Source organism: Schistocerca nitens, chromosome 5 (genome assembly GCF_023898315.1).
Source record: "Schistocerca nitens isolate TAMUIC-IGC-003100 chromosome 5, iqSchNite1.1, whole genome shotgun sequence".
NCBI classification, from domain to species: domain Eukaryota; kingdom Metazoa; phylum Arthropoda; class Insecta; order Orthoptera; family Acrididae; genus Schistocerca; species Schistocerca nitens.
This window is the reverse complement of record NC_064618.1, coordinates 414,162,798-414,187,461: the sequence shown is the minus strand read 5'-3', so window position 1 is coordinate 414,187,461 and position 24,664 is coordinate 414,162,798. Positions and strand designations below refer to the sequence as shown.

General features: G+C 40.8%; 1 protein-coding gene across 2 annotated transcripts in view; it reads left to right on the top strand.

Annotated features, from left to right (window-relative positions):
- LOC126259856 (proton-coupled amino acid transporter-like protein CG1139) overlaps nucleotides 1-1,873 on the top strand; it is a 100,437-nt gene extending 98,564 nt beyond the window's left edge. For both annotated transcript variants that reach the window (XM_049956913.1, XM_049956912.1), the window contains one exon: nucleotides 130-1,873. In XM_049956913.1, the coding sequence (XP_049812870.1) occupies nucleotides 130-377 (248 nt within the window). In that variant the 3' untranslated portion in view covers nucleotides 378-1,873. The remainder of the gene's footprint in view (nucleotides 1-129) is intronic.
- The last annotated feature ends 22,791 nt before the right edge of the window (nucleotides 1,874-24,664 follow it).

Below are 24,664 nucleotides of genomic sequence, written 5' to 3'. Positions count from 1 at the left end.
AAAGTTATGATGTTGTTCCAGTTCATAGAGATGAAGATATTTTGTAATTACCTAGATAATCATAGCCATTCTTTTCCATATAATGAAGAAATCGTGGGATTCACAGTATTTTCTTTGTTATGTTCACAGTTGCTTTGGCAGTAGCAGTTCCAAATTTGGAGCTATTTATATCTCTGTTTGGTGCACTCTGCCTGTCAGCTATTGGTATTGCTTTCCCAGCCATAATATATTGCTTTAGCATCTGGAACCAAGAAACAACTCGATTCAAGTTTGTCTTGTTGATAATGAAAACTGGTTTCATTGTCTTGTTTGCTGTGCTGGGACTTGCTTTAGGAACTTACACATCACTTTTAAACATTGTCATTGAATTCAGCTGATATCACTGAAGAATTCACTGAAGAAGGTACAATGGCAGAGGTGTTGTCATGGCTGTGATTGAAAGTGAATAGGTTTAAGCAGGAGTAATCAATGATTGTTTCTCCTTATGCAATATGGTGTTCAAGAAACTGTCAGTTACATATACATGTCATAAGTTTGTCTGCTAAGTGAGCAGTGAAAGTATGAGTTCATGGGGCACATACAGATCCAAAGATGGTTCTAAACTGAGACAATATAACAAAAGATGCACATAGAAAGTAGTTACCATATTCATAGAACATCTGAGGTGCTTCTATAAATGGGTTTCAGGTGTTATAAAAGTAAGTTCTAAAACCTGTGCTCTATGAAAGAATAATGAATTCATTCTAAAAACCATAGCACAATTACATGTTATGGAGAACTGGATTATAAAAGATTCACTTTTAAAATGTACATTATGATAAATCAAGTCAACACTAGATGAAAATTTCAATGTAGAGTGTAGTCATCACCAGCACACAAAAATAGTTATTGTGTTCTTGTGAGCACATTTCCCTGAAGATCTGCCATAAAGAAATGCTTTCAGTGACCCTAATCTTATACTGAAGTCTCTGCCTAAATGAAAATTTCCTCTGTAAATAAAATGTATATAGGATTGTCATAGAATATTCTCTAAAGTCTCAGATGAACAAAAATATATGTTTTTGTTCCATTTTACTCAAAGACAGCAATATGATACATCATCAGTATGCAAGTGTAAATGCTCATGACCTCAGCATCTAAAAAATACTTCCATTATGGAGTAATCATAACATATCAAAAGTTAATGACTAATTTGACAGTATAAATTATCAAATGTATGAAGAAGTAACTGTACCAAGTGTACACCAATATAAATTTCAAATTCACTATTTAAGTTCATTGCAAGTCACATTAAATGGAAAGGAAATATACACTGCAGCTCCATCAAATATTTGTGATTTAGAATGATAATAATAAAAATTCTGAACTGGAGAACTTGGAAACCTATCAGAAAATTTACCAGTTACTATCATTTTTAATACAAAACTGAAGGCCGTTAACATATAAATAGTCTGTAATTAGGTGAATACTTTGTCAGAGCCCTAACAATAATACACATGATAATGACAGAACTATTAATAAGAAAGTATTAAATACCTAATCATTGTATTAATAAGCTTTCAATGTAACTGTGAAATTTCTGTTACATATTAAATAGTATTTTACAAATACTACTCTTTGTTTGTGACTGTAACAACGAATGTTTCTATCAGTATATAGGAATGTTTGTTAATTTTAAACTCCCTTAATTGAAAAGGATGTAATCTTAGTCTTCCTGTGGGAGAATTTATTTATGCAACTGCCCAGTATTATGACTGACTGGCATAAATCGTCAGTATTACACATTTTAGAGTGAAACTTGATGTACTGCCTTTAATTAATGGTGATGATTGTCAACATAGAAAGCTATATAACTTTCATTATCAGTAGAATGTTTTCTAATAGATTTGATTATCTTATTGCTAGTCTGATACATTTTTGTCTGTCTACAGAAAGAAATCTACTCTTCTATGGTATTATTATTCTGTATGTATCAATATGCTGTAACTGTGAATGTTTATGTATTGTCATATTCCTGTATGATTATTGTGACTGATAAATTATTAATGTATGATTTGAATAATATGAATCTGTTCATACGCATTTTTCTTAGTACTCAGATGGACCACTGCTATTAATGGTGAAAATATGTAGAAAACAACAATAGATATCCCTTTTCAGAAGTTTGAAAATACCTAACAGAAAAAAACTGAGGCAACAACACTGAAATTGTGTAAGAAGATGGTACACTGACAGATGATATAATTCTGTGTTTTATTATACAGCTTCACATAAAGCTGCCAATGGTCATTGAGAGTTTGTCGAGTTATGATGATTTTGTATACATGTTAAATCATAGCTTGCTATAAATCATTTTATTTCATTTACATTCTTCCAGTATTACTGTTCTGTGAAGTTACATCGATACCTTTCTGCACTCCACACAAATATCTCTCACAACAGCTACTCAAGATGCTGCTACAAATACAATAATACAAAGCAACACAATATTACTTCCAGAATCAAATGTGACGAAGGATTCTGTTTGAATCTAAAATATGCTGCAAACAATAATCATACATCGCTTCTTGCTCGAATTGAAGAAAGTATGTCATGTATTAAATACACACTATACATTATTATTCTGTTATTTAACTTTTCAGATATTAAAGTAAATGCTCAACCCTACATGCAGTACCTACCGGATGACCCAAGTACGTCAACAGATACTATCAACTACGTAAAAATGGTAAACTGGACCAAATACTAAATTTGGCATACTCAGAAACGAGTTTTCTAACAGTTTAAACGATCATTAATACACCTGGTTTACAAGAATGGTGGAAGTCAAATATAAATAACTCCAGCGGAAAGTCTCTGTACTCCATGCAGGTTTTTTTTTTTTTTTTTTTTTTTTTTTTTTTTTTTTTTTTTTTTGCAGTCTGCATTTCAGCCTAGCTTTCACCTCTCAGTGACGCGAAGATTCGCCAGAAACGATACTTGGTGCGGGTGCCACGTTAAACTTTCGTTCTGATTCCCTGGTTGCATAATTGGGTTACGTTAGGGACATGCAAGCCACTGAAGTGGCGTACATCTGAAAGATTTGCGCCAGGCTACTGAGCATTTCGAAGTTATTGTTATTACCAGGTTTTAGTTTAACATAACTGTCACATAATTCAAAGAAATTTGAGAAAGATAATGTGTTTTACAAATTCAATGAATATGAAAACTGTGCTAGAGACAACATTGTAAACCAGTGTATCTCCTGCACAGAACAAAAGGAGTATGCCAAAAGAAAGTCTTCCACCTTAGATCCGAAAATTGGTGGTTTATCACACAAATTTGGCAGTCTGTTGTAAGTCTAATTCAAATAAAATCTGCAAAAATAGTGAACACTTTTCTGTACGATAATAACTTATAAAAGCAAGTAGGCCACCTAAGTGGAGAAGACTAGGTAACATTTCAAAGCTGATCAGATTCACAACAGCTCCCACATCTCAAAAAATTCTCCAAATTTGTAAATCCAAACAATAAGTAGGTATATTCTAAATTTCAAGAAATTAGATGGTCTGGACATATATCATGAGTGTATCAGACATAGCCCCTAACGACAATGATGGAGATAGTCCTCATAAGTTTCGGATTCTATCCGAATTCGACGCGGCAATTTTACCGAGAACTTTTCCTCGTGACTCTGTCACGAAAGACTTCGTAAGCTAACATCATGAGCAATTTTTCGGCCTTGCAGCAAATCAGTTCCATGGTACTTTTCCATCTCTCCTGCCTTGTGCTTTTCCTTCAGGCCTGCGTAATTATTACGTTTCTTCCTGCCAGTGTTTGTGTTACTTGACGTCTTCTTCATATTCAACCTCTCTTTGCCTCGAAAGGTGGCCGTTTGTAGCGAGCGCCTTTCATACATCGGAGAACTACAGCACACCTTGTGAAAGTCACTTATTGATTCACAGTCAGCCACTTGTCGCCTCAGCTAATGAGGACGACGCTTCTTTGCAAAAGAAGGAATTAGTTGATGACAGCACTGAGTCTGCTGCGTTAATTTAGTTCCATCCTTAGTTTGAAATACAAAGGCACGCTCGTCTCATCGTTGGCCATGACCAGCACGCAATAGCACTTGTCTAATATCTGAAACTGATACAATCGACCAGTAGCCTTTGGTTTAATGGTAACACTGCAGCAAGCATTTCAGTTGCGTTCGTATGATTGGGATCCAGGATAACATTCAAGTAAGGTGTAATCGTATCTTTTTCGGTTGTTTTTTTATAATGCACTGTGGTTCATAACGTCTCGTAAAGTTATTTTACTATCTTCTTTATTTGTGATTCTTTGATATGATGTTCGAAAGCGATTTTAGATGTGTTGACTCGATGTTTACTTATAACCACCACGGCTAATCAGTACATCTAATCTGCTTGTGGCTAATACTGGGTTTCTCATACACTTCGACCTCAAAAACTCATTGCTTTATGTCTTTTTCCTTGGTCTTCCAAATCTTCCCCTGCATTTCAATTTTTAAACTTGGTTTATGGGAAACGTGTTCCGCACACTTACATTTTCATTAAACGTACGTGCCGTTCCTGCTTTTATTTTTCGGAAGAAATGTTCAGCAGCCCAGGAAGATGGCGTTAATGCAGTTCTCCGAGACATACTGCGGCTCAGACGACGCAATTGTAAATAATCGTGTTCACTACGCAAGTTCTATGTTTTCAGGTTACTAGTCAATCTACGTAACAAAAGATAAAAACGTATCTATAAGATGCGGTTTTTATACTTTGAGTCTGTGTAGCATGTGATTTGCAGTCCATACTCATGTTCAGTATTGTTTTAATGTTCAGTTGTATTACTTCTGGAAAACTTTCCCCAAGGCAATTCAGTCCTCAGATCGCGGTATCGGTGGCTCATATTCACTGTCTGAGGGTACATTTGAAGGCATATAACCGGGTTCATAACTTTGTATGAACGCTCGGGTTAGGTTTGAAAGCAGTGACAGTTTACAACCTTTAATTTCAATTTCTTGATATCTTGCTGGAGTGGTCACTGTCCTCTTGAGATGTGGCGTAGCCAGTGGTATCTGAAAGAAGTATGTCGTTCCAAGTTCATCTGAACATGTACTCGTTCCTAACCCTATCTTCCTAAACATCATCTATTTTCCTCTATGACCACATTTTCAATACAGCCAACCTTCATTCCTCGTCTAGAAAATTCCAGGTCTCTAACCCATATGAAGCTATGCTTGACATACAACAGTTGAATAGACATTGTAGTGTAATAAATATGTAATGTACTGAATCGACTGTAAGAAAGCTAAGTGGCAAAGACGTTATCTGAGAGACTCTGTGATAATTATATCGTTGACTCGGAATATTACTCTTTCTGTAGTTTACTCGTAACTAGGGGCAACTAGAGTTTTCTGTTCGCTTCTTTTGATGTTATGTGGAGAACTGTACTAGAGACACAATAAACCGTTATTATTTCATGAGAACAAAGGTGAGCGTCACGACCTTTATTAGTATTTTTGGAAGTATTGAAATAGCAGAATTGTTTCAGATTGAATGCGACGTGTACGGGAAGAGACGTGGACAACAGCACTCGAACCTGCAATGTCGTGTATAAATAGTTGCTAAAAATATCCAGCCGTCTCTCCCAAGACTCTTCATACGCGCAACAAACAGTAATTCTTTTAACAGCATTATCAGAGACAATTTTATCACGTTGTTACAGACTTTTACTACGAGCATAATACATCGACAACAGACAAACAAAAAATAGACACACACATAAAAGAATCTACCACAACATTCACTGTTTAATGCACAAGAAGGATTCAAAATTGCTAAAAGGAATTTCTAACAGCTGAAGCTAACTTTGACCAAAACTGGGTCAATCGTTAACGTTCTTGGGAGCACTTTCCATTTGTAATCAAGACAAGGGGTTACCTATTCACTTTTCAAGTTATATCTAGGAAAGGTAATTAGATAACCACAGAATCGAAGTCAAAGTATACATATTGGTCAGAAGCCTAAAAGAATTAAACTTGAAATCACTAACATCTTCTAAGACGCTGCTATGATCACTAGAAAGCAATCACAAACATCATTTCATAAGATACAACGATCAATGATTAATTACGAAATTTGATGAACTCTAAGTAGAGAAAGTATATGACATTGCTCACATATGGAAACTCAATTGGAAGTAACATAACTAGAGGACAGACTATGCGATCTGAAGCTTAGTAAATTCCATTGAATGTTCCAATCTCATTTTGCACTCCGTCTCTAATGATCTCCCCGTCGAGGCGACGTAAAATTTCTTTTTTTTTTCTTTTAATAGAAATAATGATATATCGGCCATTACTGTCACTGATTTCTTGCACTGCATAAACTTTAATATCTAGGAATTTGTTACCCATTATCTTAGTCGCATAACTAGAGGACACACTATGCGATTTGAAGCTTAGTAAATTCCATTGAATGTTTATAGAATCTTGCCGTAGGTAGCAGCACAGTACGATGCTCAGCATTAGTAAAGTTAGTTTTATATATTTTTCTGCCTTTTATCTTCCTCTCTAATTCTCATTTTTTAAAGATTTTCATAATTTTTGCATTACGGTAAGTATGGAACAAACATTTCGTATAGGGCTATTACACTGACGTGACAAAGAGTCATGGGAAAGCAATATGCACAGATGCAAATGGCGGTAGTGTCGCCTACACAAATTATAAAAGGGCAGTGCAATGGCGGAGCAGTCATTTGTACTCAAGAGATTCATGTGAAAAGGTTTCCCACGTGATTATGGCCTCACGACGGGAATTAACAGACTTTGAACGCGGAATGGTAGTTGGAGCTAGTCGCATAGGACATCCCATTTCTGAAGTCGTTAGGGAATTCAATATTCCGAGATGCAAGGTATCAAGAGTGAGCCGAGGTACCGTATCTCAGGTATTCTCTCTAACTGCGGACAACGTAGTGGCCGACAGCCTTCACTTAACAACCGAGAGCAGCGACACCTGCGTGGAGTTGTTGGTGCTAACAGACATACAACACTGCGTGTAATAACTGTAGAAATCAATGTGGAACGTACGACTAACGTATCCGTTACGACAGTGCGATATGTCTACAGCGTCTCTCCTCGTCTCGCGACCATATCGGTTGGACCCTAGACTACTGGAGATCCGTGACCTGGTCAGATGAGCCCCGATTCCAGTTGGTAAGAGCTGTCAACAAGGCGGGTGGTGGCTCCATAATGGTGTGGGCTGTGTTTAAAAGGAATTGACTAGGTCCTCTGCTTCAGCTGAGCTGATTGTGACTGGAAATGGTTATGTTTGGCTACTCGGAGACTATTTGCAGCCATTCACGAACGTTGTGTTCTCTAGCAACGATGTCATGTCACTGGGCCACAACTGTTCGCGATTTCCTTGAAGAACTTTATGAAAAGTTCGAAAGAATGATTTGACCACCCAGATCGCCCAACATGAACCCCATCGAACATTTACGGGACATAAACGAGAGGCCAATTCGTGTACAAAATCCTGCACCGGCAACACTCTCGCAAGTAGGGACGGCTATAGAGGCAGCATGGCTCAATATTTCTGCAGCGGACTTCCAATGACTTGGTGAGTCCATGTCGAGTTGCTGCACTACTCCGGGAAAATGGAGGTCCGACACGATATTAGGTGTACCCTACGAGTTTTGTCACCTCAGCGTATTTGCAGTGTATGTTTTCTTTGTGTCTTGTATAAGATAGAAAACCACAGTCTTGATTTGCCAGCATAAACAAAGCAAAAACTAAATAATAAAAATTTTGCCGTATCCACACAGGGTAAGTATATTTGGGAATTAGCTTTCTATTTGAGAATATGGATGGTTTCCCAAGGAAAATAGGACAAGTGTTTCCGGGTGCACGAAGGAGGAGGTTCCAGAATCATTGTTTCTTTACTATTTTCTAGAAAAATTAAGTTCCATCGGTGAGAACCAAAGCACAAACCGGAGTCACACTGTCACAGAGTGTAGGTGAGGCAAAGGGTTGTCTGTCGTTCCCGTGCGGTATCCTCAGTCACATCGTCGTCTTGATTGTGCCACTGCGTTATCTGCTTCTTGTTATCAGTCTAATACCCATTCTGTCAGTGAATTTCCCAGTGCTGAATGCTGAGTGGCCGACAAAGGAGCTACAGGAATTGCCTATTCTGGGAGACCTCTGATCTGCATGTAGTGATACAACGACCTGCCTTGGACGTGCTGGATGCTACACTCATGATAGTTTCTGTGACACTGTTCCACCATTAGCGGAGAAACCGTATATCTTAAGTGCCGAAATACATTTACATAATTAGTAACATTTTCTTTCTGACAAATATTTGCCCTGTGTTAGAAAACTGGAAATAAATTAAATAAGAACTTTCACTTGTTACTGCCGAAGTTGTGTAAGTCTGTTGTATTAATAAATGAAGTAATTAATGATGTGGCTGCATGTTAAAAGCGTAGAGTTAGGTTTTCCAGGTTTCTGACAGTATATCTGAGTGACGGGTGCGTGCTTAAAACTAATGTCTCCGAATATTTTACGTAGGAACTCTTAAAGCTTTTTAAATAAAAAGAACTTTATTAACAATCTACATCTTTATACTTCACGGTTACATACTTATTCCTCAACATAACCACCGTGGTAAGGAACAGATTTCTCCCAATGAAAGACCAATTTGTTAATACCGTCGCTGTAGAAGGTTTGACTTTAATGACGGAGCCACAACCTCAACTCTGCTTGCACTGCTTCATCATTACCAAAGTAAAGTCCTCAAACGTGTTCTCTAAGTTATGGAAACAGATCAAAAATGGAGGAGGCAAAGTCGGGACTGGGGGGAGCATGATCGATGACAATGAACCGAAGGCGTCCGATTGTCGTACATGTTGCAGCGCACGTGTGAGGTCTGGTATTGTCATACTGAAGGAGACGGTACACCTGGCGTGGACGAACTCGTCGAATTCGTGCTTTCAGTTTTCCAAAGGTGTCCCACACACCGACACAATTACTACAAACAATCCTGTTGGACGAACATCCGCAACTGAGCATTATAGCAGAGATTGAAAATACCGCTTCAGTTGTAAATTACTTTACTTTCATACGACCGGTTTCGGACTGTTATAAGCCCATCCTCAGGTATCGTAGCTGTGCTGTGATCCCCGAGCGCCGCGTGTACCAGGTGCGCGGTGTGCTGCCTATGAGCGCAGAACAGGGAGTCCCTATTCTCATTTTATGTTGCTTTAGCGTACAGTACGCTGCATACCACTATAGTCCTGCGTCAGAGTAACTCAGTAACTTCATGGCGGTAGTACACACTATGAATAAAATTTCTGTTGTGTAAAGGTTTATGCTGTACACGCATTACGAGAAGGTAGAAACGCTGCTGGTCTACAGAGAATGTACGTTGACAGGAAATAATTTAGTAACTTGCATTTTTATGTCCTGTACTGTTAGATACATTATGATTATTATGTTATTATATCTATCTTGTATTCTACTTTACATTCTTCACCGTAATTTGCTGTGAAATTCTGTTCAGGCACAAGTATTGTACAGTAGACGATTCCCTGACAAGCCATCGCCCTTTCACTGGATGTTTGTCCTTTCACTTCTCGGCTAGTGAACCGGGCAGTTTAAATGCAAGATCTCGAAATCGTCGTATAACACAAACAGACGAAGCTTTTGAGGTCGCTGTGTTCGCTGTCGTAGCTGTGAATCCTCAAGTCAGCACACGACAAATTCAACAAGAAATTAGTGTCTCGAAAACATGTACATCGCATTCTGCAGCGCCATAAATTCCATGCTTATCATGTTCATTTACACAAAGAACTTCATGGAAATGACATCAGCAATAGGGTTCAGTTTTGTCAGTGGGCTCAGCAATGACTTCTGACTAATCCTAATTTCTTCTCAGACGTTTTTTTTTACCGACGAGGCGTCATTCTCCAATAACCAAATAAAAATATGACAAATATGCATTATTGGTCCACCAAAAATATATAATGGCTGCGACAGGTAGAGCGTCAGCGTTCATTGAACGTTAATGTTTGGTTCGGCAAATGGCAATCAAAATGACAGACAATATGCCCGCTTTTTAAGACACACTCTTCCTGTTCTCTTGGACGCCGTATCTCTGAATCAGAGGGCTGTCACGTGGTATCAGTATGATGGATGCCTCACACGTAGCGCCTTACGATCACGACGAATTCTGGACCGTATATACCCTGGTAGGTGTATTGGACGTGCTGGGCTACTTAATTGGCCTGCACGATCTCCGGATCTTACACCGCTGGATTTTTTGTTTTAGTTTTTGTTTGGAGCATTCGAGGATGGTCTACCAAAATGTTCTTACAGCACCACAGGACGTTGTAGTCTTACCCTCCCACTCATCACTATTAAATTCTCTTAGCCTCTTTAATATTCCCAAAAGCTTCGAGTGGCGTAAGATATACAGAAGAAAAACTTTTTACTTATCTTCATTATCTCGTTGTTGTTGTCGTTGGCTCAAAGTCTTGTCTAGGGGTACATTCTTGCAGCTGAAATTTGGATTTAATGTTCTGAGTTCCTGAAGACGGAATAACTGACGAAGATTTACCTGTTGCTATGAATTTCTTTTTATTCTATCCCATTCTTCTAAATCACACCGACTTTACAATTTTCACTTTCATAAAACCTTCAATAACATTATTAGTGACACAATCAAAAACACGTCAGATTCCATCAGAGGCGTGACCAGTACTACCTAGGTCCTGCGGTAGTCACAATATATTTCAAAGAGTTTACAAAACAAAACAGCTTACAAACTTTCTTGTCAACAGAAGAATCGTCACCAAAATATAACATTATTTTATAAATCGATCCAGAAATAAATTTAATAATTCGCGTTAGATTGTGCCAATAATAAAATGAATTTAAAGCATACCAGAAATTTCGTAATTTCAAATTTTTCCAAAAGAAGAATAATTTTAACTGTTAGTACATATCGACTGTAACACATTAGTTTATTTTTATACATTTTAGCCTGAAATATAATACATCGTACACAAAATCATACGAAGTTTATTCAGTTAAACAGCCGAGAATGTTCACCTATACAAGAATCGAGAGTTTACATGGTATTGGTTATTTCTTTAAAAAAGGTAATTTTAGAGGAGAGTGACCTATTATAACGTGTAACAACGCATTATTGATGCTTGTACAGCCATCACAAGACGCCGTTCATCCACAGAGTGACCCCACGTATGATTGCCAATGTTCAGCATTTTGAGCATGTGATGTAAGCGCTCTGTTTGTCGTGTAGTGGTAGTATCGCAGTAAAAGTGACTACAAAGGGTCATGTTACTTCTACATCGTCACCTGCACTGTAATACGGTATTGTACAAAACAAGAACCGGTTACTATTTAATGCAGTACTGCTGCATTCAATGTTAACTGGTAATTTGTAAAATGTTCAAACGCGACTTTTGAGGTTAAATGATTTAGTTGATGAAATGCACTGAAGTGATGTTTAAATAAGAGAATTTATGTATTACTTGTCATATCCATAGCTACTAGATTCGTGAATAAAACGGTATAGTGTGATACATTTTGAATAGCTCTTGGAGAGGGTGTGTGTATTCTTGAATAAAACTTACGTACTTCCATTTAAAAAATTAATCCTCTACGCCATACCTCCTACATCTGTGGGGATACATAAAACGCATACTCTCACTAACAACTTCCCAATGATGTTAAAAACCATTTTTAAAACAATTTTTCACTTAATGCATGGGAAAGAATTATTTTGGATGAGCAAGATAAGTGGAATACCCATTATATATACAGTAGAGTATGTATTTTTGTATGTCCAGTATCTCCTCCACAACCTCTGGACCGATTTCAACCAAATTTGGCACGGAAACAGCAGGCCTCAAAGAGTGGGTTTTATAACCTTCTAGTTGTAATAGAAGCATAGATACGGGCAAATACGTGTTTTTTGAGCCGTGAACGACAGGCATGTTGTGCGGAAGCAGTATTGACCTACCAAATCAGCCTGATTTGCAGGGAAATAAATGTTTTTACGGGCCCCGAAGAATAGGCTGCCTTGCATGACAAGCATTTTGACTTGGATAGTATCAGCCTTCATTGTCGGCCTGATTCGCATAGTAGCCACTATGTTTAAATGATTTTTAAGCCCCAGATCTGCAGCCTGTCTTGCAGGTAGGTATGTTGTGGGAGTTGTATCGGCCTGCTTTATTGAACTGTATTGCAAGGGCTACACGTGCTAATTAGCATGGCTGGGGACAGGTTGAGATGGATAGAGGAGGAGATGGACAGAGCGAGTCGGAGGAGGGGGAGATGCATGAGGCAGATGTGACAGAGGGAGCAAGGAGGATATAGTAAGAGGGAGCGGGAGGAAGATATGATCAGGGAGAGAGGGGCGGAGGAAATGGACAAAGAGAGAGGGAGTAGGAAATGAAGCGACCGAGTGGGGAGGAGGGGTTGACAGAGATGAGACGATGAGGTGGCTGACAGAAGCAGGAAAAGGTGGACACAAAAAGAGGCAGAAGGAGGAGGTGTGTTCAATACATACGTCGAATGCATAAACAAGCTAATAAAGTATAAAAAGCATTTGTGTCCACGGGCTGTCTTCTTCTGCTGTACCCATAACCATCTCTGGCAGTGAATCTCTTGTCCACGTTCCCAACGCCCTGTCAGATTCGGTCTCAGAAATGAGTTGGATAGAAAAGAAGATTAGCCGGCCGCGGTGGTCTAGCGGTTCTGGCGCTGCAGTCCGGAACCGCGGGACTGCTACGGTCGCAGGTTCGAATCCTGCCTCGGGCATGGGTGTGTGTGATGTCCTTAGGTTAGTTAGGTTTCAGTAGTTCTAAGTTCTATGGGACTTATGACCTAAGATGTTGAGTCCCATAGTGCTCAGAGCGATTTGAACCATTTTAGAGAAGAAGATTGATTGATAGAGATGAAGATAGATGACGATCACGGAGGAGCTATTACAGAGGGTACAGCGAACGAAGTCTTCTGCAGAAGTACAGAGTGCTGAAGCACCATCGTGTACAACATCAACATTTGTAAGTAGCATCATGGACTGTAATTTAAAACCACTCGTGGTTCTTACATCCTTGGAATTGGCCTCTGCCCATTTTTCCGTAATGTCTCAATGGGATACTGTTGCAGTACTCGGTACAGGACAGATAGATGAACAGTTAACATCTGTCATACTCACTCAGGGCAGTTTATGTGAACACTCCACTACATACACCGAATGTCACACTATAATGTGTTGTGTATGTCACCCGAAAGGGGACTACGCCTGCCAGTGCCGACAGGTCACTTGGCTAAGGAGAGGGAAACCTTGAGTTTCCTGAACCTTAGGTAATTTTTAAGGATAAGCCAGAATAGCTACGTTTTCTTACTGAGAACTTCATGCCGTGGTGTGGAGGTTTTAGGATACCTACTAACAAAATAAGTACCATGTATGTCAATAGATGGTTCAAATGGCTCTAAGCACTATGGGACTTAACATCTGAGGTCATCAGTCTCCTAGACTTAGATCTACTTAAACCTAACTAACCTAAGGAAGTCACACACACCCATGCCCGAGGCAGGATTCGAACGTGCGACCGTAGCAGCAGCGCGGTTCCGGACTGAAGCGCCTAGAACCGCTTGGTCACAGCGCCCGGCATATGTCAATAATTAAGAATATGTTTGTCAGTAATTAAGGATATGTATTATGCAGATTTTGTAGTCATAGCTACCGAGTCCAAGCCAGATACACTAGGACATGTAATATGGGGATAATGTGACATCCAGGGAAAGTATAAGAGGTAGTCAAACGAAAACCGAACACACGCCACAGTGGGACCTTGGAATGGTACTATTCGAAAGTAATCACCACACGTGTTAAGACATTTATCCCTTTGGGAGATGAGACGATTAATTCCTATTTCGTAGAACGCGTTCGGCCGCCTTCTAATCAACAACCGCACCCACTCTAATAAATCCTCTTTCGACTGAAACCGACAACTACGCATGTCTTTCTTCAGATCGCCAAAAATGTGAAAATCATACGGTGAAAAATTCGGGATGTACGGAAGTTGCAGTGTTTTCCAACCAAATCGATGAAGCATAGTTTTCGTCCGATTGGCAGTGTGGCGTCGGGCTTCATAATGCAACAGGCTGATTCAGTCCGACAGCATTCCTGGGAGTTTTGACTTTATTGCGTGTCGCAATTTCTGCGAAGTGTTCTCACAGCCCTGTCCTTAATGTGGTGAACGCTCGAGGAACTCTACGAACAAGGTCTCCTGCAGTCGAAGAAGGAGGTTATCATGACCTTAATGGAACTTGTGTGAAAAGGTTTAGATTACTTTGTCGAGAGAGATACGGGATGTTTCCACTTTTAATTTTTTTGCCCTCGGGCTGTAGGAATGCTATCGCATGGAATGATTCTGTTGTACAAATAAGCCGACCCCAACACTGCCAATCGGACGAAGGCTACGCTTCAGCGATTTGGTTGGGAAATACTGCAGCATCCTCCATACAACCGGGATCTTTCACCGTGTGATCTACATCTACATCTACATGATTACTCTGCAATTCACATTTAAGTGCTTGGCAGAGGGTTCATCGAACCACAATCATATTATCTCTCTACCATTCCACTCCCGAACAGCGCGCGGGAAAAACGAACACCTAAACCTTTCCGTTCGAGCTCTGATTTCTCTTATTTTATTTTGATGATCATTCCTACCTATGTAGGTTGGGCTCAACAAAATATTTTCGCATTCGGGAGAGAAAGTTGGTGACTGAAATTTCGTAAATAGATCTCGCCGCGACGGAAAAGCCTTTGCTTTAATGACTTCCATCCCAACTCGCGTATCATATCTGCCACACTCTCTCCCCTATTACGTGATAATACAAAACGAGCTGCTCTTTTTTGCACCCTTTCGATGTCCTCCGTCAATCCCACCTGGTATGGATACCACACCGCGCAGCAATATTCTAACAGAGGACGAACGAGTGTAGTGTAAGCTGTATCTTTAGTGGACTTGTTGCATCTTCTAAGTGTCCTGCCAATGAAACGCAGTCTTTGGCTCGCCTTCCCCACAATATGGTCTATGTGATCTTTCCAACTGAAATTGTTCGTAATTTTTACACCCAGGTATTTAGTTGAATTGACAGCCCTGAGAATTGTACTATTTATCGAGTAATCGAATTCCAACGGATTTCTTTTGGAACTCATGTGGATCACCTCACACTTTTCGTTATTTTGCGTCAACTGCTACCTGCCACACCATAAAGCAATCTTTTCTAAATCGCTTTGCAACTGATACTGGTCTTCGGGTTACCTTACTAGACGGTAAATTACAGCATTATCTGCGAACAACTTAAGAGAACCGCTCAGGTTGTCACCCAGGTCATTTACATAGATCAGGAACAGCAGAGCAATTTACACACATTTGGCAACCTGAAGAAAGATATGCGTATACGTCGATTTCAGTCGTACGAGGAAGTGCGAGAGTGGGTGAGGTTGTGGATCAGACAGCGGCCGATTGCTTTTTACAAAGCAGCAACTGGTCGTCTCGTCTCCCATTGGTATAAATGTCCTAGCGCGTTTGGTGATTACTTTGGAATAGAACCATTCCATGGTCCCATTGTGATGAGTGTTCGGTTTCCTCTTGACTGCCATCAAAGGTAACAGTTACTACTTAGTTCGATAAGTTTATGTCGTGCTACGGCGCCAGTGAATTGAAACAACAATAACGAGTTTCGATAGTATTTTTTGGTTAGTGTCACCTGTCCTGACGTCATGTGGTATTACCTTAAAACAGCAAAGCCCTGGTATAAAAGGATGCGAGACTAGTCACTGACCTTGACGTAATCAACTGAACCGCTCCAGGTCTCTCGAGAAATAATGTTCATGATAGCGCTAGTATGCCAGCAATAGGTGACCAAGCTAAAGATGTGACATTGCGGGAAACTGTGATTGATGTTCATAAGATATATGAAAGTAAAGGAATTGAAGGCATTTGAATACAGCACAGGTGGAGCAGCTATAAGTCCTGTAGGTGAGGGAGAATTGGGAGAATTTTAGGGTTATTGGGCAGCACAGGTAAAGCTGGTGTAGCGGCTGTAGCTGTGTCAGTGATAAAACTCTCAGACAGAGTGAAATTAACAAAGACTAATAAGAGTAGACGGTTGTGGATGTCCTGGTAGATGTCTTGAGAAAAGACTAAGGTTACCATGCAAGTCTTATTGTTGTCAATAATTTTTTTCCAAAAAACACGGTTCAATTACACAGCGCGCGACGTGCGAAGTTCACGCGAGCCATTATCGTCAAACAATAGGGCAGCGCACGTGCAGTTCAGTTTGTGCAGACAGTTTTGTTTCCCAAATTTAATGAAGGATCTACCCGACAGTATGTATATTCTAATTGATAGCCGTTGGAGATAGGTAGTAAACTACTATAGTGAACATGTAGATGATCGTACTGGAGAGAGTAGAAAAACACAGAAAAGATTTTAGTGCTAGAAAGCCAACCTGCACGCACTCCATCCCACGCGGTGGAGTCAAATAAGGTACTCACCAACGAAGAATGGAGTGCTGTAGCCAGTAAAAATCGCGAACTACACTCATAAATTAAGAATAATGCTGATACATGATGAAATAACGCTCTGGTGGACGGCTTGCGGGTTTAAATCACCTCGAGGTATGACCACGTGGTGCAATTGCACTGCGGTCGTTGCGTTAGCAGCAGTCCACATATGCAGAGGTGTGCTGGTGCATGTCAGAGTACGGTGCAACGAGTATGTGTGCAGACGTTTTCAGACGTGCTAATGGTAACTGTGTGTTAGAAATGGCTGAAACAACACATATTGATGACTTTATGAGGGGTAGAATACTAGGGCGACTGGAGGCTGGTCAAACGCAGCAGGTCATAGCACGGGCCCTCCGTGTGCCACAAAGTGTGATCTCAAGATTATGGCAACGATTCCAGCAGACAGGAAACGTGTCCACGTGCTACAGTACGGGACGATCACAGTGTACAATACCATAAGAAGACCGATATCTCACCACCAGTGCCCCGCAGACGGCCACGGGGAACTACAGGTAGCCTTGCTCCGGACCTTACCGCAGCCACTGGAACAGTTGTCTCCAGACACACAGTCTACAGACGACTGCAAGGTGCATTCAACTGGCCCCTGGTCACAGGAGAGCCCGTAAAGCCTGGTGTCAAGAACACAGTACATGGTCATTGGAACAGTGGTCCCAGGTTATATCCACGGACGAATCCAGGTATAGTCTGAACAGTAATTCTCGCCGGGTTTTCATCTGACGTGAACCGGGAACCAGATACCAACCCCTTAATGTCCTTGAAAGGGATGGTGGGATTATGATTTGTGCACATACACCCCTGCATGTCTTTGACAGAGGAACTGTAACAGGTCAGGTGTATCGGGACGTCATTTTGCACCAGTATGTCCTCCTTCTCAGGGGTGCAGTGGGTCCCACCTTCCTGCTGATGGATGATAACGCACGGCCCCCACCGAGCTGCCATCTTGGAGGAGTACCCTGAAACAGAAGATATCAGGTGAATGGAGAGGCCTGCCTATTCTCCAGACCTAAACCCCATCGAGCACGTCTGGGATGCTCTCATTTGACGTATCGCTGCACGTCTTCAAAACCCTAGGACACTTCAGGAGCTCCTAAAGGCACTGTGCAAGAAGGGGAGGCTATACCCCAGCATCTGCTCGACCACCTGATTCAGAGTATGCCAACCAGTTGTGCGGCCTGCGTATGTGTGCATGGTCATCATATCGCATACTGATGTCGGGGTACATGGGCAGGAAACAGTGGCGTATTGTAGCAGATGTGTTTCAGGACGGTTTTCTCAACTTACCACCAATACCGTGGACAGATCTGTGTCGTGTGTGTTCCCCATGTGCCTATACTATTAGCGCCAGTTTTGTGTAGTGCCACGTTTTGTGGCACCACATTCCGCAGTTATCCTTAATTTATGAGCATGAGTGTAGAAACTCCGTAATTTATTCATGTACTGTCTAAATGATGGATTCATTTTAACCACCGTGAGGTGTCAGTTAAAATAAAGGAATAAAACTGACAGCCTACAGTGATTAAAATGGGTCCGTGATTTAAAAACTCAGCGCCTCCACCTAGTAAAAGGTTATAACATGAACATTAACAAAAGTAAAACAGGGGTAATGAATGCAGTCGAATTAAATCTGGTAATGTTAAGGGTATTACATTAGGAAATGAGACACTAAAAGTAGAAGATGAGTTTTGCTATTTGTGCAGAAAATAACTGCCGATACCCGAAGTAGTGGAGATTTAAAAGGCAGACTGTCAATAGCAAGAAAAGTGTTTCTGGAAAACAGGAATTTGTGGACACTTAATGTATATGTATGCATGAGTTGGCGAATTGAGTAATCATGTACACTATTTCATTTTTCCTTTGCCACATACCCACAGAAATATGATGTACACCTGTCCACATATACTAACGATGAAGTAAAATGTGAAATGAATCGTGAAGCCTGAAATATATAACTCCGGTTTTGAAATATATGTATATACGAGAGCTTGTAGACTGTGTTGTTGTTGTGGTCTTCAGTCCAAAGAATGGTTCGATGCAGCTTTCCATGCTGCTCTATCCTGTGCAAGCCTCTTCATCTCCGAGTAACTACTGCAACTTACATCTTTCTGAAACTGCTTAGTGTATTCATCTCTTGGCTTCCCTCAAGGATTTTTACCCTCCACACTTCCCTCCAATATAAACTGGTGATCCGTTGATGCCTCAGAAAGTGTCCTACCAACCGATCCATTCTTCTAGTCAAGTTGTGCCACAAACTCCTCCCTATTCTATTTAGTACCTCCTCATTAGTTACGTGATCTACCCATCTAATCTGCAGCATTCTTCTGTAGCAGCAGATTTCAAAAACCTCTACTCTCTTCTTGTCTAAACTGTTTATCGTTCCTGTTTCACTTCCATACATCGCTACACTCCACACAAATACTTTCAGAAAACTATTTACTGGCTCTTCACTCTCATTTCCTAATATAATAATATAGTGTCTCATTTCCTAGTAAAATTCCAACAGATTAAGTTGATTTAATTCGACTACATTCCATTATCCTCGTTTTGCTTTTGGTGATGTTCATCTTATATCCTCCTTCGAGACACTTTCCTTTTCGTTCAACCGTTCTTTCAAGTCGTTTGCTGTCTGTGACAGAATTGCAGTGTCATCGGCAAACCTCAAGGGCTTTATTTCTTCTCCCTGGATTTTAATTCCTACTACATTTTTGTTTGTTTGTTTCCTTTACTGCTTGCTCAGTATACAGATTGAATAACGTTGGGGATAGGCTACAGCCCTGTCTCACTCCCTCGTAGATTTTTTTTTCATCAGTCTACTGACTGGTTTGATGCGGCCCGCCACGAATTCCTCTCATGTGCCAACCTCTTCATTTCAGAGTAGCACTTGCAACCAATGTCCTCAGTTATTTGCTGGATGTATTCAAATCTCTGTCTTCCTCTACAGTTTTTGCCCTCTAGAGCTCCCTCTAGTACCATGGAAGTCATTCCCTCATGTCTTAACATATGTCCTATCACCCTGTCCCTTCTCCTTATCAGTGTTTTCCACATATTCCTTTCCGATTCTGCGCAGAGCCTCCTCATTCCTTATCTTATCAGTCCACCTAATTTTCAACATTCGTCTGTAGCATCACGTCTCAAATGCTTCGATTCTCTTCTGTTCCGGTTTTCCAACAGTCTATGTTTCTCTACCATACAGTGATGTACTCCAGACGTACATTCTCAGAAATGTCTTCCTCAAATGAAGGTTTATATTTGATATTAGTAGACTTCTCTTGGCCAGGAATGCCCTTTTTGCCAGTGCTAGTCTGCTTTTGATGCTCGCCTTGCTCCGTCCGTCATTGGTTACTGTCTAGGTAGCAGAATTCCTTAACTTCATCTACTTCGTGACCATCGATCCTAATGTTAAGTTTCTCGCTGTTCTAATTTCTACTATTTCTTATTACCTTCGTCTTTCTTCGATTAGCCGCGCGGGACTAGCCGAGCGGTCTTAGGCGCTGCAGTCGTGGACTGTGCGGCCGATCCCGGCGGAGGTTCGAGTCCTCCCTCGGGCATGGGTGTGTGTGGTTATCCTTAGGATAATTTAGGTTAAGTAGTGTGTAAGCTTAGGGACTGATGACCTTAGCAGTTAAGTCCCATAAGATTTCACACACATTTGAACATTTGATCAATTTTCTTCGATTTACTCTCAATCCATACTCTGTACGCATCAGGCTGTTCAATCCATTCAGCAGATCCTTTCCACTCCTGAACTTTTCGTTTATTTCTGTCATTGCTTCCTTGATGTATAGATTGAACAGTAGGGGCCCTTTTTAATACGAGCACTTCGTTCTTCGTCGTCCACTCTTGTTATTCCCTCTTGGCTGTTGTACATATTGTATATCACCCGTCTCTCCCTATAGCTTACCCCTACGTTTCTCAGAATTTCGAACATCTTGCACCATTTTACATTATCGAACACTTTTTCCAGGTTGACAAATCCTATGAACGTATCTTAATTTTTCTTTAGTCTTGCTTCCATTATTAACCTCAACCTCAGAACTGCCTCTCTCGTGACTTTACCTTACCAAAGCAAAACTGATCGTCATCTAGCGCATCATCAATTCTCTTTTCCATTCTTCTGAATATCAGTCTTGTCAGCAACTTGGATGCATGATCTGTTACGCTAATTGTGCGGTAATTCTAGCAATTGTCAGCGCTTGCCGTTTTCGCAGTTGTGTGGATGTTGCTTTTCCGAAAGTAAGATGGTATGTCGCCAGAGTCATATATTCTATACACCAATGTGAATAGTCGTTTCGTTGCCACTTCCCCAATGAATTTAGAAATTATGATGAAATGTTATCTATCGCTACTGCTTTATTTGATCTTAAGTCCTCCGCAGCTCTGTTAAATTCTGATTCTAGTACAGGATCCCCCATCTCTTCTAAATCGACTCCTGTTTCTTCTTCTATCACATGAGAGAAATATTCCCCCTCATAGAGGCTTTCAGTGTATTCTTTCCACCTATCCCCTCTCTCCTCTGCGTTCAACACTGGAATTCCTGTTGCACTCTTAGTGTTATCACCCGTGTTTTTAATGTCACCGAAGGTTGTTTTGACTTTCCAGTATGCTGAGTCTGTCCTTCCGACCATCAATTCTTTTTCAGTGTCTTCACATTTTTCCTGCAGCCATTTCGTCTTAGCTTCCCTGCACTTCCTATTTATTTCATTCCTCAGCGACTTGTATTTCTCTATTCCTGAGTTTCACAGAACATTTTTGAACTTCCTCCTTTCATCGATCAGTTGAAGTACATCTTCTGTTACCTATGGTTTCTTTAGAGATATCCATTTCTCTTCAACTGTACTGCCTACTGAGCTATTCCTTATTGTATCTATAGCCTTAAGGAACTTCTACCGTATCTCGTCATTCCTTAGTACTTCCGTACCCCACTTCTTTGCGTACTGATTCTTTCTGACTAGTGTCTTAAACTTCAGCTTACTGTTCATCACTACTATATTTTTATCTAAGTCTATCTCTTCTCCTGGGTACGCCTTAGACTCCAATATCTGATTTCGGAATCTCTGTCTGACCATGGTGTAATCTAACTGAAATCTTCCCGTATCACCCGGCCTTTTCCAAGTATACCTCCTCCTCTCACGATTCTTGAACAGAGTATTCGCTATTAATAGCTGAAACGTGTTACAGATCTCAATTATTCTTTCTCCTCTCTCATTTCTTTTCTCAAGCCCATATTCTCTGAAACCATTTCTTCTACTCCTTTCCCTACAACTGCATTCCAGTCTCCAATGACTATTAGATTTTCGTATCCTTTTACATACTGTATTACCCTTTCAATATCCTCATACACTTTCTCTATTTCTTCATCTTCAGCTTGCGACGTTGGCATGTATACCTGAACTATCATTGTCGGTGTTGGTTTGTTGTCGATTCTCATGAGAACAATCCTATCGCTGAACTGTTGACGGTAACACACTCTCTGCCCTATCTTCCTATTCATAACGAATCCTACTCCCGTTATACCATTTTCTGCTGCTATTCATATTACCCTATACTTATCTGACCAGAAATCCTTATCTTCTTTCCACTTCACTGACCCCTACTATATGTAGATTGAGCCTTTGCATTTCCCTTTTCAGCTTTTCTAGTTGCCCTGCCACGTTCAAGCTTCTGACATTCCACGCCCCGACTCGTAGAACGTTATCCTTCCGTTGATTATTCAATCTTTTTCTCAAGGGAACCTCCCCCTTGGCAGTCCCCTCCCGGAGATCCGAAGGGGGGACTATTCCGGAATATTTTGTCAATGGAGAGATCATCTTGACGCTTCTCCAATTACAGGCCACATGTCCTGTGGATACACGTTACATGTCCTTAATGCAGTTGTTCCCATTGCCTTCTGCATCCTCATGCCGTTGATCATTGCTGATTCTTCGCCTTTATGGGCAGTTTCCCACCCCAAGGACAAGAGAGTGCCCTGAACCTCTGTCCGCTCCTCCGCCCTCTATGACAAGGCCGTTGGCAGATTCAGGGGTGACTCATGCAGGAAGCAGCGGCGGGATTCGAACCCGGGACTGAAGACCTTTTCATTATGAATCAAAGACGCTGCCCCTATACCACTATTAATGTATAAACCAATGTCATCACTTTATTAACGTATTACAAGTGCCTGAAAATGACCTACAGTTGAAACTAGCTAATTGCATGACAATAGACAGATTATAGCCTCCGTGGACCAGGTATTCATTCTCAGACCTCATGGGGGCTGTGAACTCCACAAAAATACAAAAATAAAACATTTACTAGAAATTTTAATTTTGGGAAGTGTTTACTGAAGATATTTTTCTGAACTGTAGTTTTTTGTGGAAAGAAAATAGTGACAAATAATTGACGAAGATCCATTTTTTAGTGTCAAACGTCTTACTTTTCCGTTGCGCCGGGACTTTAAGAAGCACCAACTTTATTGATCCTCTACATTGCTATTAGCATTTGTAGAGAATGAGCGGATAGTGGATCTCATCCGCAGTGTCCCAAAACGGTGACTGTGACTGCCGAACGTGCGGCAGAGGGGGAGACGTGTGGCTGCGTGAGCGACGGCGCGTGTAGCGGGGGCCGCGACCCTAACGGTGCGCCGTCATTAGCCGCACACCTCGCCGCGGTGCACGCCGAGCCTGAAGATGTGCGCTTCCCCACCGCAACCTATACGTCCCTCCCGTCATGTGCCATTCTCTTCACGGTGTGGCAGGAGGTTCCTCTGTGGAGCGTCCGTGTACTTTGCTCCATGTCATTGGCTCAGACACCTCTACTCCCAATAATTCCCTCAGAAACATAGCCCACCTTTACACGGAATTTGGCACCCAGCGTGGTCAATAGTACTCAATAAATACAATTTAAGCATAGTTTATAAGACTCCTTATGTCAGTAATACAATAGCACACTGCATCAAACAGTTGGAACATCATTGTAAGATGTCTCAACCACGACTGACAACACATAAGCAGCTGTACTTGGTTATAATGCCCGATATTGTTCTTATGTGCCTTTAATGACATCAAAAAATTTTTTCAACGAAGATAATACACTGGCATAATTTCTCCATTTCTACATAAACTTAACGAATATGGATTCCAAACATAATTACATTAATTTTATCATGAACTTACTCAAATGATACTACGTGAAATAAGTTAAGCATCATGTTCAAAATAGTTATCGAGGGAGGTGGAGCGGTGGTTAGCACTCTGGACTCGCGTTCGGGAGGACGACGGTTCAAGCCCTCGTCCGGTCATCCTGGTTTAGGTTTACCGTGATTTCCCTAAATGGCTTCAGGCAAATCCCGGCATGGTTCCTTTGAAAGGGCACGGCCGACTTCCTTCCCAATCCTAAATCCGTCAGGACCGACGACCTCGCTGTTTGGTCCCCTCCACCCAACCAACCAACCAATGATAACAGTTTTGCAATAATATCTTTGAAAATTGCACACCAAACTTTGACACAAGACAATAGGTTTAAGACGTCCTACAATAGCCAGTGCTCTGGGTGCGGTGCAATACCACTATATAGACAATACAGACGTAAATATGGTGAAAAATAAGACAAAAATACATAATAATGATTGAAACGAAAGCGTGACATCCACAGGCATAAAAATTCTCACACCTAGTTACTTAAGATTCAAAACTCTTGAGTGGCAATTGTCAATATGTGGCGTTAGAAGCCAAGACGTTAATAATAATTTATACTAACTCCTGGGATGTGTTGATCAATTTATTCATTCCTAGTATTTGCTTTAAGAACCATGAAACAACGTTGTATACATTGCAGTTACTGGTTCCTCCTGCTAAGAGTCGTCATATGCGTAGCTACCGTCTCTTCAACGTTGTTGGTTAATAGGCGTTCCCTGAATTGCTTTGCTTCCCTGTCGCACTGCCGCAACCTCATTTAGTAAGCAAGATTATTTACCTCTGTTACAAGGCAATGGATGGTGCTGAAAGGTACCAACAAATTACACTATAGATAATCGAAAGCACATTGTAACTTCTTTGCCGCGG